Genomic DNA, 13,277 nt, shown 5'->3' with positions numbered 1-13,277 from the left:
GTATTATCCTCTGGACTGGGCAGGACCGACTATTTCTATTGTCTTTTCTGATAGTATAAGCAAGCAAGGCTCAAGGATGCTTCCTGTACTTGTATTTACAACTATTACCAGTCCATGCTCAGTCTCATCACTTTTCAGCCTCGTATCCCATTCTACCAACCTTAAATCCCACAGGGGTTCACACAAATAGTCTGTTTTCACTTGGTTGCTCTTACTGTCTGGATCCCAACAGAGGAATCTCTGCAGTGGAGCTGGATTTCCTTACAGAAAGAAATGGAAGGAAAAAAAAAAAGTATTTTTTCCACTGCATAGAAATCTCTCCCAGGACTTTCTGAAGTTTCTTATTATTCAGTAAGCCTAAGGCATACATTCAGCATGGAACACCTCAGCCTAAATTAAAACAAAAACTATGCCTTTCAGTCGTGACCTGCTTTCTTAGGATCCTGTTCACTTCAGCTTTGCTATCATTAAATGAGAAGAAAAAAAAAAAAAAAAAAAAAAAGAGGGTTTCCATACTTCAGTCAAAATTCACACAGTAAGTGAAGCTGTTAGACTTCTTGGCATTGAGTAATTACTGTACACTAGTAAAACCAGGTTAGACAGAAGCCATGATACTTTAATAAATCCCAAGTACATTTAGTAACTCTTCTTATAAAGTATTTTATTGTCAGTAACAGAAATACAGGAAGATACAAGGCACACAGCTTTTGATCATTTACTACAGTGTGCTAAGGGCTATTTAGAACAGCAACTCACTTTTAAGTAAACATGAGTATTTTAATGAGTATCTTAACATTTCCGTGGCTGTTGAATAATGTAAATTCTTTTAGGCAGTATGAGCTTCTCCAAGGCAGGCTGTGGCTTTTGGTGAGCCACTTGCAATGCTGCTGCATGAATTTTGTGGCTCATCTGTAACATTAAAAGGGGGGGGGGGGGGGAAAGTTGTGATAGAATATAGCTTTTCTGCTATTCTCTTCCTAAGTTCCATCATATGAAAGTAGTTTAAAAACAGTAGTAAAACCTAACTCCACAAAAAGTTCAAATGATCAATACATAAAACTCAGTTACTCTGTACATTTAATTGTAATTTCTGTTTTCGAAGTGATATTAGCCTGACTACCTTCAGTGAACTATTGATTTTTTTTCTTCCTCCCTTTTTTTAGTAAAAGCAGAGCAAATAATCAGTATGCCAGAGTTAACAGTAAGTTGCTTCAAATTCTTTTCTTCCCAGATTCAAAGTCATCATCTTTACAGTATCCAATTATCACTTTCTAAATTACTGCGGAAGCTGCATGGATGGGACTCTGGAAACCAACAGGAGAAGAAAAGGGTAGGTCAGAAGAAAGGAGATGGGGACAAGCGGAAGAGAAACAGGATGAGTTCTATCTGTTCTCCTTAACAAACAAGTCTAAGCAAAAATTCAAGATCTACATGCTAAAGCTATAATCACATCTGTTGATGAAAGGCTTATGTTGAAATGATGCAACTGATGTTTTACCAAGCTCTATGGATGAGGAACTCTTGTATGCTTCAGAATCTAAAGACTGCAAGTGTATGAAAAATAGATGGTAACTGTCAGATCTTCAGATTAGCATGCAAATTAAAAAGCTGCTTGTTAAATCAGCTCTTGCGAAGTATAGGTGTAAGAGTCTGCATCAACAGCGTAGCAAGAGATACTGGACAGTAGTTGTAAGCATAGCGATGAAGAGAAGGGTCCATCAACAGCTTTGCAACACAAAATTTTCAATGATCTCGTAGTATTTCCAAGGGAGAAGTCAAGAAGCTGCTTCACTATCTACTATCAGGCCTCGGATGAAATAGCTGCATAGGCAGCAACAGTGGAATACGCCATGCCTGTTGTCTCAGGGATCACTTATGGTAGTTTGGCATTAGCTTACCGCCTTGGTATCCACTGTGCACTTGTCAGTGACAGTACCCACCTCCTTCAAGAAGCTATCTTTCTGCTTCTCTAAGTTAGACCCTTACAGAAGTTAAAGCTATTTCCACAGTGGGATAAAGAACTGAAGATTAGGTTTTGTTCTGGGTTGTAATCCCAGCACTGCCACAAACTTACTACGTCACTGATAATTCTTCCTCACATTTCAATAAATCTAAATCAACAAACCACTTTAAAAAAAGGACACACCTTAATAACTTGCTGTACTTTTCTGTAACAGGTATACATAACTACCCTGGGGCTACTTAGTGTTAAAAATGGAATCAAATATAGCAGAGTAAGGAGGGAAGACTAGTTACTTTTTTGCCATCTAGCATTTTAGCCACACAACTGCTGAAGAAATAGATCATCTCAAGAATATCTGGTGGTAGATGACAAACCCACAAATGTTAGATGACAGCAGTTTAAGGAAAATTCACGATTTTTTTTTCTTTTTTATGTTTAGCTTTATGGAGAAGCCCTGACAAACATGTATCTTGTTCTTCCAGATGTACTTACTTTGCTCAGCACTTCTGCTAGCAATACACCCATGTTCTGAGTCTCTGAAAAACTGGCAATAGCACTGTAAAGCAAAAGAAAAAAGTATTTAGCATTTCTATCTCACAGAAACACTTGTCACTTTCATTTTCCAGACCTAACACAAAACATTTTGTAATAGAAATTTAGGTTTTGCAGCTAAATCCTTTAATCACATTAAAGACTATATGACATTAAAAAAAGGTATGCTGCCTCAGAACAGAAAAATGCAAACATCTGTGTTGCAGGCAATGAGTCTGTATATGACAGCTACTAAGCTACTTTACCACGTTCTCTGTGACTTCTGTGATTGCAACCTGACAATGACATCCATCATCCCAACAAGGTATGTATACTATATTGAGTAACCATTGATTCTGGCACAGGGAACCAGTAAACAGGAAAGAAGTCAGTGTTACTGGCTCAGCTTTGTTCCAAAAATTGTATTGTAGGTTAGTGTCCTCCAAGCCAGTGAGGAAAAAAACATACAAACAAAAACCTACAGCGGTGATTTCTGTAGCCTGCCAAGAAATAGTGCCAATAGGTCAGTGTTAAATATGGCTAAACCCAGTTACTTTAAAAGTTACCTAGCCGATTACAACATTTTAGAGGGAAAAAAAAAAATTAAAAAAAAAAAAAAATATCACATCTTGGTCCAAAAACTGAGTTCATCTGTCAGTCTAGTCACAAGCGTCCGTTTTAACTCCTGGCAAAATAGTAGATTGTAAAATGACATTACCAGATTACAGTACTTTGGAGTGAGATACTATGACTGCAATGTACACACAGACACTCAACTGAAAAGGAAGCCTTCTTGACAGCACCTAAAGATATTCAGAAACACCAGAAGTAAATCTGTTTATGAAAAGTAATATAGGGAACTTCTCTCCAAATCTCAGTGTGGAAAAAAAAGTGGGAATCGGAACAAAGTCACCCAGACCACTTACCTATCCTGTCTTATCCAGGCTTTTTAAATGGTTTCCTGCGTACTACAGAAACTCCATAGCATAGGTGGCTCCTTTCTTACAGGTAAGAAATAACTCATGTCCTTAAATCCCCAGCAGTGAAAGCAGTAATTCACAGCTTTCAGGGTAATTCCAAGATATGCTTTAATAAAGACATGATTCTAGAGCTGCTCCCAGTTTGCACAGGCCTCTTCAGCAAGCCCAGAGCAAGCTATCATGAGGACAATACAAAGACCGCTTGAAGGGAGTTCGGTTCTTAAGAGATACAACAGAATATTTAATCTTGTTTTGTTTCAGTTTATTTTTATGCATAAAACTAGTCCCAAATTGGGACTACAGGAGAGGCACCTGGACAGAAATCAGAGCCCAATCCTACAGGTAAAAATATTTGCATACAAGTGCTTTTTCATAGTAAGATGACAAAGTCACTTTTAAAGCAGCAACAGACATGTTTCCCACCCATACCTAATAAAAGTAACCCTCAACAGTTTCCAAGGGAAGAATGAACTCCAGGCTGTCCTCATTCTAAAGGGGACGAAACCCTCATCTCCTGCTCTCAAGAGTCGCCAAGATCAGACTGTGCTCCCCTCTTGGAGCTGGGCCGCTGGGCAGCAAAAATTCAATGTTTTAGAGGGCTAGAAAAAAGTGTACACTAGTTGCAGGAGCACTCATTAGAGAAGGATATCCAAGTTCAAGTCTCAACTTACATATGATTTTGAACACTGACAAAAGGGATATAGGTATTAAATGCAAACAAGTTACAATGCCAAGCGAAATTTTAGATCCACCTTCCCAAGCACAGTACTTTAACCATTACATTTTGTCTTATCCCCACAAATCTCAAGTCTTTTTCTATGAAGTCTTTTTCCATGAGTCTTTTTTCCATTCAACTTCAACAGGAAGCATCTAGCTCACTGGTGAAGCCAACTGACACAGCAAGGTACGTACCATTTTTAGCTGACAACAGGCTAAAATTCAGGTCTTCCATTTCCTCACAAGTATCCTAATCATCATATGGAGAAGGATATGTACACCACTTCCTTGCACAATGAGGTCATAGCTATCAGGACACAGCAGATTTGTTCCAAGAGCAGATCACTGTATCAGGCTCCTTTGAACAAAACCTTAACATCACACTGACTGGTTTCTGAATGTCACAGCAATTATGAAGGGTGCTAGGTACTCTGCAATAACTATGCAGTTCTAGATATGCCCAAAAGAACTGGAGGCTCTTAAAAGGAACTTTTTGTGCAAAAAAAGAAGGTATGTGGTGAGATAAGGAGCATCCAAACCGGGTGGCCACTGAGAACATTTAAAGTTGCAATAGAAGCAAAAACCTGAGTGTCGAAATCCTATTTAGGCACTGTGTTCCATTTAGGATTTGGACTCTAATGCAATTTCAGGAACACCACAAGTCATTAAAATTTTACCCTCTTATGCTTATATTGGACAACTTAAGTTTTTGTTAAGTGATATTTAAGAATTAAAGTGCATATATTTTAGAAAAACATTCAGTCTTCGTTTGAAAGAGCTGTAAGAAAATATTTGTTTTGATGACCACTTCAACCAGTCACTGCTACTTTATTCAAAAGTAGAAGCATGCCTTCATTTGGGGGCAAAATAGCTTGAGTAACCTTATGAAGTAGAAAACAGGAAAAGCCAAATTAGATTTCAGATTAAAATATGAGATATAGCCTATACAGGGGATAATAGACTCTTTGTGGGGGGTGGGAGATGTGGGTTTAATTTCCTTCAGAATGAGGACAGCCTAAAATTCATTCTTATTTCAGTGCAAACTGTTTGACCATTACTTTATTAGGTACAGGTGGACAACACATGGTTTTAATTTCTGTTCCGTAACACATGATGGTAGGGAAGACATTCAGCCCTTGTCTTTCATTGCAAGGCATTGCCCTTAGGTTTTGAAGTTTGTTTTTTGCTTTTTGTTGTTTGTTTGTTTACGTTGATGATTACCTCAAGGTTACCTTTTATCTATAAATTGCGCAAGTTAATTTAATAATTGAACTCTTCAGATATTAAGAGTTGTCTTTGTTTTCAACCTTCAGCCCATTACCTATGAACTTTAACTATGGGGCAGGGGGGAACAAGACCTGCGATGCAATACCTCGTTTTTTCTTTTCCTGGAGGTTTAGCCTTTTTGTCAACAGGTCCATTTTCTTGCTTTTTAGACACTCTCATACCTCCAGCTTTAACTGCAAGAAGAGAATAGAATTTATGTAAAAGTATCTACAGAATTACATTCTACATTACTTACATTTAGAGAAAAAAAAATACTTACACCCCAGATAATTGTTAACAAGAACGCATCTTCCAATATTTAACTCTATGCTTAACTTTTGAACACGCACATACACAGAAGTAAGCCAAAGAGATCCAACAAAGACTTTACACTTCTGTGTCATAGCATACTCAGTTTCCAAATACTATAATCAAGAAGTCAGAAGGGTTTTGGTCACTGCTTAACTATATTAAATCTTAACACTTTATTATGTTAATATGTATTCTTACCCCATAATGTCTAATGTAATAGTTTCCATTTTAATTTTAAAGCAAAACAAACAAACCTCTAAACACTTTCAGGTTTTCAAACAAAGTCACCAACAGCAACAAAGGTTTCATAATTTGCCCCAAGTATTCTAGAATAAACCTAATAATGCAGAGAAGAACCAGCGGCATACTCATCTTGTACTTGTGTTCTAGCATGTTTAATTATATTTTATTAATATATCTGCCAATCACAAAACCAATTAGCACTAATTAAGCTATAGGCGACCTAACAATAACAATGTATGTTCTGAGGCATGTCAGAAAATTCAATTCTGAACAAAGAATATGTAAAGTTATCTAAAACATCTCGTTGAAAGAAAAAATACCCTCATGACCAGGGAGAAAGTATAAGTTTTAAAACTGTGAGAGTAAGAAAGAAGAAACTTAGTATGCATTTCTCATTATTTTGAAGAAGTTGCTTCATCTTACAGCAAGGTTCCAACACTTATCATGAATAATCAAGACTACAGTTTTCAAACTCAAATATTTGGGGACAGGAGTGAATATGGAATGGAGAAAAGCTTCAAGAATTACTCAGCTACATAGCACAAGAAATGTATTTGGGCATTTTCGGGGGAGCAGATGTGTCCATCTGTAACACCCATTTTCTACCAAATCTGACTACTCACCTTGTATCTCCTGGTTGGAGGTTTAGTTTTAGAAACAAGAATTCCCCTTCAGTCATGTCCAAAGCAGCCTTACAGTGCTGGAGTTGTGCAATATCTAGACTTGGCTTTTCTTTTCTTTTCAAAATTACATACATACAGTTAATTATACTGCTGTATAAGCAGCAAATGAATTGCCTAGCCATCTTACAGCTGCAAATACACTAGAGATCTAGACTGAACCAAGTTCTTTCAGGAGTCTAACTGCAAAATGAAAACTCTCCTCTGAGAGTATGAGAGATTTTGGGGGTTTTTAGGAATGAGTCAAACCACAAATGGGAACCCAACTAAAATTCTGGAAATAGATAAAAAACCCCATAACTGAACCTAAATCCATGACTTTTGGTTTGGGACCTTCGCTAAGCACACGTGCAGGATTGGTGATTTCTAGATACAAGCATTTTTTACAGTTTTAATTTAGCAGGATGAAGAGATCCAGACACACAGGGAAGCAAAGACATTTTAACACTATGAAGCTTTACAAAAAGCACAAGGGGGAGCTGAGGTGTTGGGCAGGAAGGAGAGATACCCAAAATGGGAAAAGATAGTATTTAAATACTAAGTGGCCAGTCAGGAATTGTGTCCACTACCAACAAGCCCACAGAATAAAGTTATTTATAATGATTAGAAATAATGCAGGACTTATTTCAATCTTTTCACTGACTTTAAAATAGCTGCTAGTAGCAGCTGTCAAACCTCCTCATAGACATCCATGGCAGTGGAATAGTAAAATATGGACGTTTCTGGAATCCACCAGAAAGCTCTTTTGTAATTTGTTTTTTTCAAAGCAATTAAGAGAGATGTCAAAGTTGTAATATAGAGTTCAATTTTTGGATTTTTGTAAGTGCCTTGTAAGCCATGTAATCTAACAGTTAAGAGGTAAGAACTAAGTGCCAATATCTTTACTAATTTCCATTATTTAAAACACCATGTATTTTTAAAGAAAGAAAGGAGGAACATCCCCCTTCTTCACCCCCTTCCCCCCCAAAAAAACCAAAGCCAAACCCAACCCAACCAAACCCAAAATCCCAAACTGAAAACAAAGGCACTGAGCTCTTTTGAATCCCGAGGTTACTTATGGATACCATGGTCAGAATAAAGGTGCCCACCTTCAACCTGCTTTGTTCCGTAAGTGCATAGTTGAAAACTTATTCCTGCCATCCCTACTGCTCTGCCAGAAATGATCACCTCCACTGTAGTGACCGATAAGCCTCACCAAGATGCTGTTTACTGTCATGCAAATTAAGAAAAAACAGTACCTGCACTATGTCACCGGCTGCAGTGGTTTAAAAGCCCTTTCAGGTGCAACTCAACCGTCCCTGCCACACACACAGACACAAAAATCCAGGAAAGGACTAGAGACAAATGAAACTGAAAAAAACTACTTACATCACAAATTCATCTAAAGCATGCTTAAAAAATAAACTTTCAAGAAAACAAAACAGATTTTAGGGGTACAATGAGACACACAAGTTATGCCTTGAGCTTTTCAGGGAATAGGTACTCCTAATAAACCAGGGGGCACGGGGATGGGACGGGGACACAGGATGGACCCTAATCAGTTTAGGCTAAGCAGGGGCTGTACAACATTTCTAAAGGCTAAGTCTACAGCAGCTCTGTATGTGTACCCAGTACACACGGGAAACAAACCAAGTACTAATGCCAACTCTGATTTGAGATCCTAGCAGCGCACGATTATCAAATAGGCAAGCACAGCAGCTGATTACCGTCTGCGTGCATTTCAAATTCTCCAACTAACCTAGGCAGGCATTTAAACACCAAGTATCACATCGTTACGAATCTCCCGTTAGGTAGAGCAGTGGTTAGAGTACCACGTTGAACGCTTATCAGCCTGTACTCAAAGGCACCGTTCAGTCAAAGAAAGGACTCCAAGGGGGAGCTGGGGGAAATTAAAAAAAAAAAAAAAAAAGTTTTTCGCATTGCGATAGGAGGCGAGGAATAAGGCTGGAACACTAAAAAAAAATATTTTACGAGAAGATTGATACCTACTTCTCTCCCTATTACTTGATAACGCATTCCTGATTAAGAAAGCAGCCGAACTTCATGCCGCCCTGCTCTACCAGATCCAACGTCAAGCAGTTCAGGTTTAAGTTTAATGGAACCGGTATAGCATCAAACATGGAGGTGCGGGATCCCTGGATGAAGCGGACAAGGCTGAGCACAGCAGACTAGCTTCCACGCCTGCCCCAGGGCCAGCTGAGCTTACACGGACGCTTCAGAAGCGATCCTCCCGCAGAAGGTCCGGCTCCGGGCCCCGCCAACCCGGCGGCGACGGGAGAAGGCGACGGGGCGGCCCCGACCGCTCGGCGCCCACCGGTCCCGCCCGCCCGAGCCCTGCCCGCCGGCACCGCTCCACGGCCCCTCAGGCCTCGGGAGGGGCAGGCCGGGACCCCGCAGCGGCGGGAGCCGCCGGCTGCGGCGGGGCAGTGCGGCCCGGCCCGGCCCGGCGGCTCCGCGGACGTCGGGTGCTACCGGCAGCCGCGTTCGTCGAGGACGGCCGATTTCGGGGGCCGCAGCCCCTCACCGACCGGCCACGCTGCCCGCGGGGCCGTCGCCGCACGGCGGCAGCTGCCTTCCCTCTGCCCGCGGCGCGCCCGCCGCGGACCGGCGCGAGGAGAGGCGCCCGCCCGCGCCGAGGAGCGCGGCGGCCGCGGAGGGGGAGCGTCTCTCACACCGTCTTCCCGCGCAGGGAACCCGGCGCAGCCCCAGCCCCAAGCCCCGGCCCCTACCTGCAGGAGGGCGCCCGCCCAGCGGCGAAAAGCGCCGTCTCCGCGCCATGGCTGGGCCAGGCAGCCGCCGCGGACGCGCACCGGGCCGCGAAGCAGCGCCTTTCTGCGGCTGGGGGCGGGCGCGGGGGCGTCTGAGGCGGCACCTGAGGCGGCACCTGAGGGTGAGGGCGGCAGCGGCTTCTGTGGGGGCAGCGGCTTCTGTGGGGGCAGCGGTGCGGCGGTGAGCGGCGGGCGGGGAGCGGGTGGTGGGCGCGCCCGCAGCGAGGGGGGTGATCCGCTGAGGGGGGCGGGAAGGAGCTCGTAGGAGCGCGTCGGAGAAGGGTTGTGGTGACTGGGGCGGAGGCTGTAGCGACTCATCGGGTGCTCTGTTCCAACAGGTTAACGCAGCGCTGAACTCCCGGCAACTGCCTGAGGAGGCAGCGCTGGAAAAACATAGACTGCGACGCTGCAGCGTGAGGGCATCATGTAAGTCCCATGAAAAGGAGGAAGGGAGTGACTGAAGGAAGAAAATTAACTATGCGAGGGGTTAGTATTAGATTGACTGCTGTCTCATCTCAGTCTAATGGAAACCTCCGTCACCTTAGTTAGCCCTCGTCCAAGTCGCCCTGTCTTTATTCCTTTTTCTTTGTTTTGTCATGGTTGTTGATCATAGACTTTTTAAATTACTGCTATAGGCTCACAGCTTCCTTCAGCCTATTTTACTTTCCGTGGTATTTCACGTAGAATTTTTCTCACTTGTATGTGTCTCAAGTTTTTTTATTGTTGTTTTGGGAATTTTATCGTTGCTTTTGTTGATTTGTTGTTTTGTTAAATTTTTTAGCTGGGTTTCCTACAGAATCCAAGGTTATGCATTCAGCTTGTGTGTTTTGATGTATTGCTTCCCGAGGCTGAGAACTTTTGAAGTCCCCGGCTGCCTTTGGCCACATTTAACAGAGGGCCAGAGATTGCAGATATAGTTCTGTGCTCTAAACTTAGTGAAAATCAGTTTCTGGGTAGAGAAGTACCTCAGCTGCTAGTACCTCAGTTGAGGGAAAGGCTCCAGTAGGAGTTCACACCTTGGCAGACAGCAGAGAATCTCAGTGCTACAGGACATCTCGTTTCAAGTTCACGTCCCCTCAGAACCAGAGAACAGTCATTTACTGGCTGTGTATTCCATGGAAACATCCTCTAATACGTACATGGGTTAAGAAAAAGTCTATTTTAGTCAATGGAGTTAATGCTGACTTAAGTGGCACAGAAGAAAAATTTCATTTATAGTACCAGGTATCGTATTACAGCATCTCATTTTTTGCTATCTTAGTGATAATATGTATTTCATATGTATGTGTTTTGCTATGCTATTTTGCTGCGTATGTTAAGTACTTCTAATGAAAGTAATGAAGTTAGTGTAAAATTGGGTATGACTTTGTATCCTGACTGAAGAAAGCATCCTCTTCTGGGTCAAAAACTAGTCATCAGTTTCTCTGGGAGTTTTTAAGTGATACTGTAGCAGAACTTGGTTTTAACTGTTGATGATATGAAGTTCAACCATAGCTCTGTGGTCCCAATTTTAATACTGATGTCCAAAGTTGTAATAGTTATGAATAACCTCCATACTGTTGTGTGAATATACATAACTGTGCATTTGTCTACTAGGTTTCTATGACCAATGCCTGGGCAAAAAGCCTCTAAATTTTTGCTCTCTAGAGAAGGCTTGAAGGCTTTTTGTTCCACTGATCAGGACATGCACAAATATTTGAGGAAAACATTATCTCTACAGTTAATCCTTATTTGTTGGGGGAAGCCATAGTGAAATACGGAAGCTTTACAGAGATTATAGGAGACCTTTTTTAGTCACTTTCCCCCCCAATTTTATACAACTATTTTAGTGATGAGGCTACAGATAGAGCTTTTAAGAACTACGTGGTGATTTTATTTCAAGCAAAAGACTGTAGAACTTGATTTAGTGAGGTAAAGCTTATCCTCTTCAGTCATTAATATCTGCTTGAGACAGAAGTGAAATGTTGACATTCACATGCCTTTTTAAAAAAAAACACCCATGATTTTAACAAACATGGATGTTTTACACAACAAAGGCAATTAAAAATTATTTTCTACTATCCATTTTAAAGCCTTGACATATCATCACGACCAATTTAAGTTTTCTGTTCATTACATACTAACACAAGCCCTACTTTTTTCTGTCAGTTATCAAAATGATCCTCACTTCCATTTTTAAGAACCTGCTAAAAACTTGAAAACATTAAAAATACGTCACAATGCCTCCTATTTCTGCATTATTTTATGATTTTACCATATTTTATTACTAATGTATTACTGATACAATTTACATTAGAAGATCTTTATCTTGAAGAGTTAGTTATTCTGTTCCTGCTGCCTATACCTTACTGAAATTGCATTTTTGTCCAAGATACCATAACTTACATGTTAATCAACTAGCATGTCATAAATACAAGAGGGAAACAGCATGAACAGTAAGGACATAAGTTCCAAGAAAGGACAGCAACAAAGCTGCTGGGCAAAGCCACATTAACATTATAAAAAGTAGTCTCTCATTGCCCATAGGTTTTCCAAATCCTTTGGAGAACAAAGGCTGAACTTTGTCAGCTTGAACAAGACATTTGAAAGATCCAATTAATTTATTATAAAATCAAGTCACCCAGTTCACTTGGAAACAAGTTGGTAACAGACTATTCATTGCTCACCAGTCGTCTAGGGCAGTGGTCTCCGAAGTGAGGTGTGCGCAGCCCAGAGGTTGTGCAGGACTGATCCGTTCGTGTGCATAAAGAAAATTTTAGAACTTCTACTTGTATTTATTATCTTTAAAAAAGAAAAAAAAAAAGAAAATATACTTTACTAATATTTAATATATAGCTTGACACTGGTGCCTTCTCTTGGCCTGTATGTTAGAGGGTCCTGCGTCGTGGATGGTACCAGCGTCTCCTGGAGGCAGAGTGGGTGTTCACAATACAGAGGGGTTCACAGCGGTGCCCTCATTCATTTGCTCACTTTCAGTGAGTTGTGATGTATTGCAGTTTGCGCGTGCCTGGTTGAGTGAATTTGCCGCACTTTCTCCGCTGCGACAATCTAGGGAAAACGACGCATCGCCAGGGACTCACCCTGGGGAGAAAACGGACCAATACAGATACTGTGGATCAAACGGTTTCTCCGTTTATTAACTGCGCAACACTCGGTTATATATGTTTCTAATATCTACTCACACATAAGCCATTTGTTGATTGGTTAACATGTGCCATTCACACGCTTAAACAATAGTCTAATTGGAGAAAGTCTTCTGATCACGTGAATAGTTCCTCCACCTGCATGCTGTCTTGCACCCTGTCTTCGGTCACATTGCCGTCCTGTTATCAGTCACATAGGCCCGACCTTGTTCTACTTTTGTGCTTACTTCAACAAACTTATAACAAAGAACAGTAGTGTCTTGTGCTAGCAAACAGAAAATAACAGTTGTGCCTTATGCAGTTTCCGTCGTTCTCCCACAAGTTCTCCCACAAATTCTCCCACAGAATTTATGGATTATATTATCTAGTTTTAACTAAAATAATGCTCACAAAATGGACAAGTGGCTTAAAGAGATTCCTGCAAAGAATCCAAGGGTTGCAGATAATGCAAGCGCAAGCGAACAAGAAAATGGCAGAGCTGACACTTCACCTATTCCTCATACAAGCTCGTCAGCCATATTACAAGGTAAAACCAATGCTGATCTAATCAGATCTGAGGAGAAATCAGGCAAAAAATTTTGAAATTATCAAGAAGACTACTTGAAATACAGATTTACATCTGCCATCATTAACGATGAACCTCATCCTATACGTGTATTGTGCCCTGAGATAAT

At 41.1% G+C, this 13,277-nt stretch overlaps 1 protein-coding gene across 2 annotated transcripts; it reads right to left on the bottom strand.

The window, feature by feature from the left end:
• Positions 1 to 635: 635 nt before the first annotated feature.
• Positions 636 to 9,552, bottom strand: DAPL1 (death associated protein like 1). Of its 2 annotated transcripts, none has more exons than XM_052793378.1 (4): positions 9,422 to 9,552; positions 5,564 to 5,651; positions 2,456 to 2,519; positions 636 to 909 (listed from the first exon to the last, which is right to left on the bottom strand). In XM_052793378.1, exons 1-4 carry the CDS (start codon positions 9,468 to 9,470, stop codon positions 790 to 792), a joined length of 321 nt encoding a protein of 106 aa, XP_052649338.1. In that variant the 5' UTR covers positions 9,471 to 9,552; the 3' UTR covers positions 636 to 789. The 2 variants fall into 2 exon arrangements, with proteins under 2 accessions (XP_052649338.1, XP_052649339.1); XM_052793379.1 differs by lacking the exon at positions 9,422 to 9,552 and adding an exon at positions 8,682 to 9,005.
• Positions 9,553 to 13,277: the final 3,725 nt, after the last annotated feature.

Source organism: Harpia harpyja, chromosome 7, assembly GCF_026419915.1.
Source record: "Harpia harpyja isolate bHarHar1 chromosome 7, bHarHar1 primary haplotype, whole genome shotgun sequence".
Taxonomy (NCBI): Eukaryota; Metazoa; Chordata; class Aves; order Accipitriformes; family Accipitridae; genus Harpia; species Harpia harpyja.
The sequence above is the reverse complement of the archived record's forward strand: the minus strand, read 5'-3'. Positions and strand labels throughout refer to the sequence as shown.

Bases quoted from the DNA above. Each gene is read 5' to 3' on its own strand.
- DAPL1 (XM_052793378.1), bottom strand. From the start codon at position 9,470: ATGGCGCGGAGACGGCGCTTTTCGCCGCTGGGCGGGCGCCCTCCTGCA. The intron at 5,652-9,421 runs GTAGGGGCCGGG...CTCTTCTTGCAG, and splicing joins GGGCGGGCGCCCTCCTGCAG to TTAAAGCTGGAGGTATGAGA. The intron at 910-2,455 runs GTAAGTACATCT...TTAATGTTACAG, and splicing joins TAGCAGAAGTGCTGAGCAAA to ATGAGCCACAAAATTCATGC.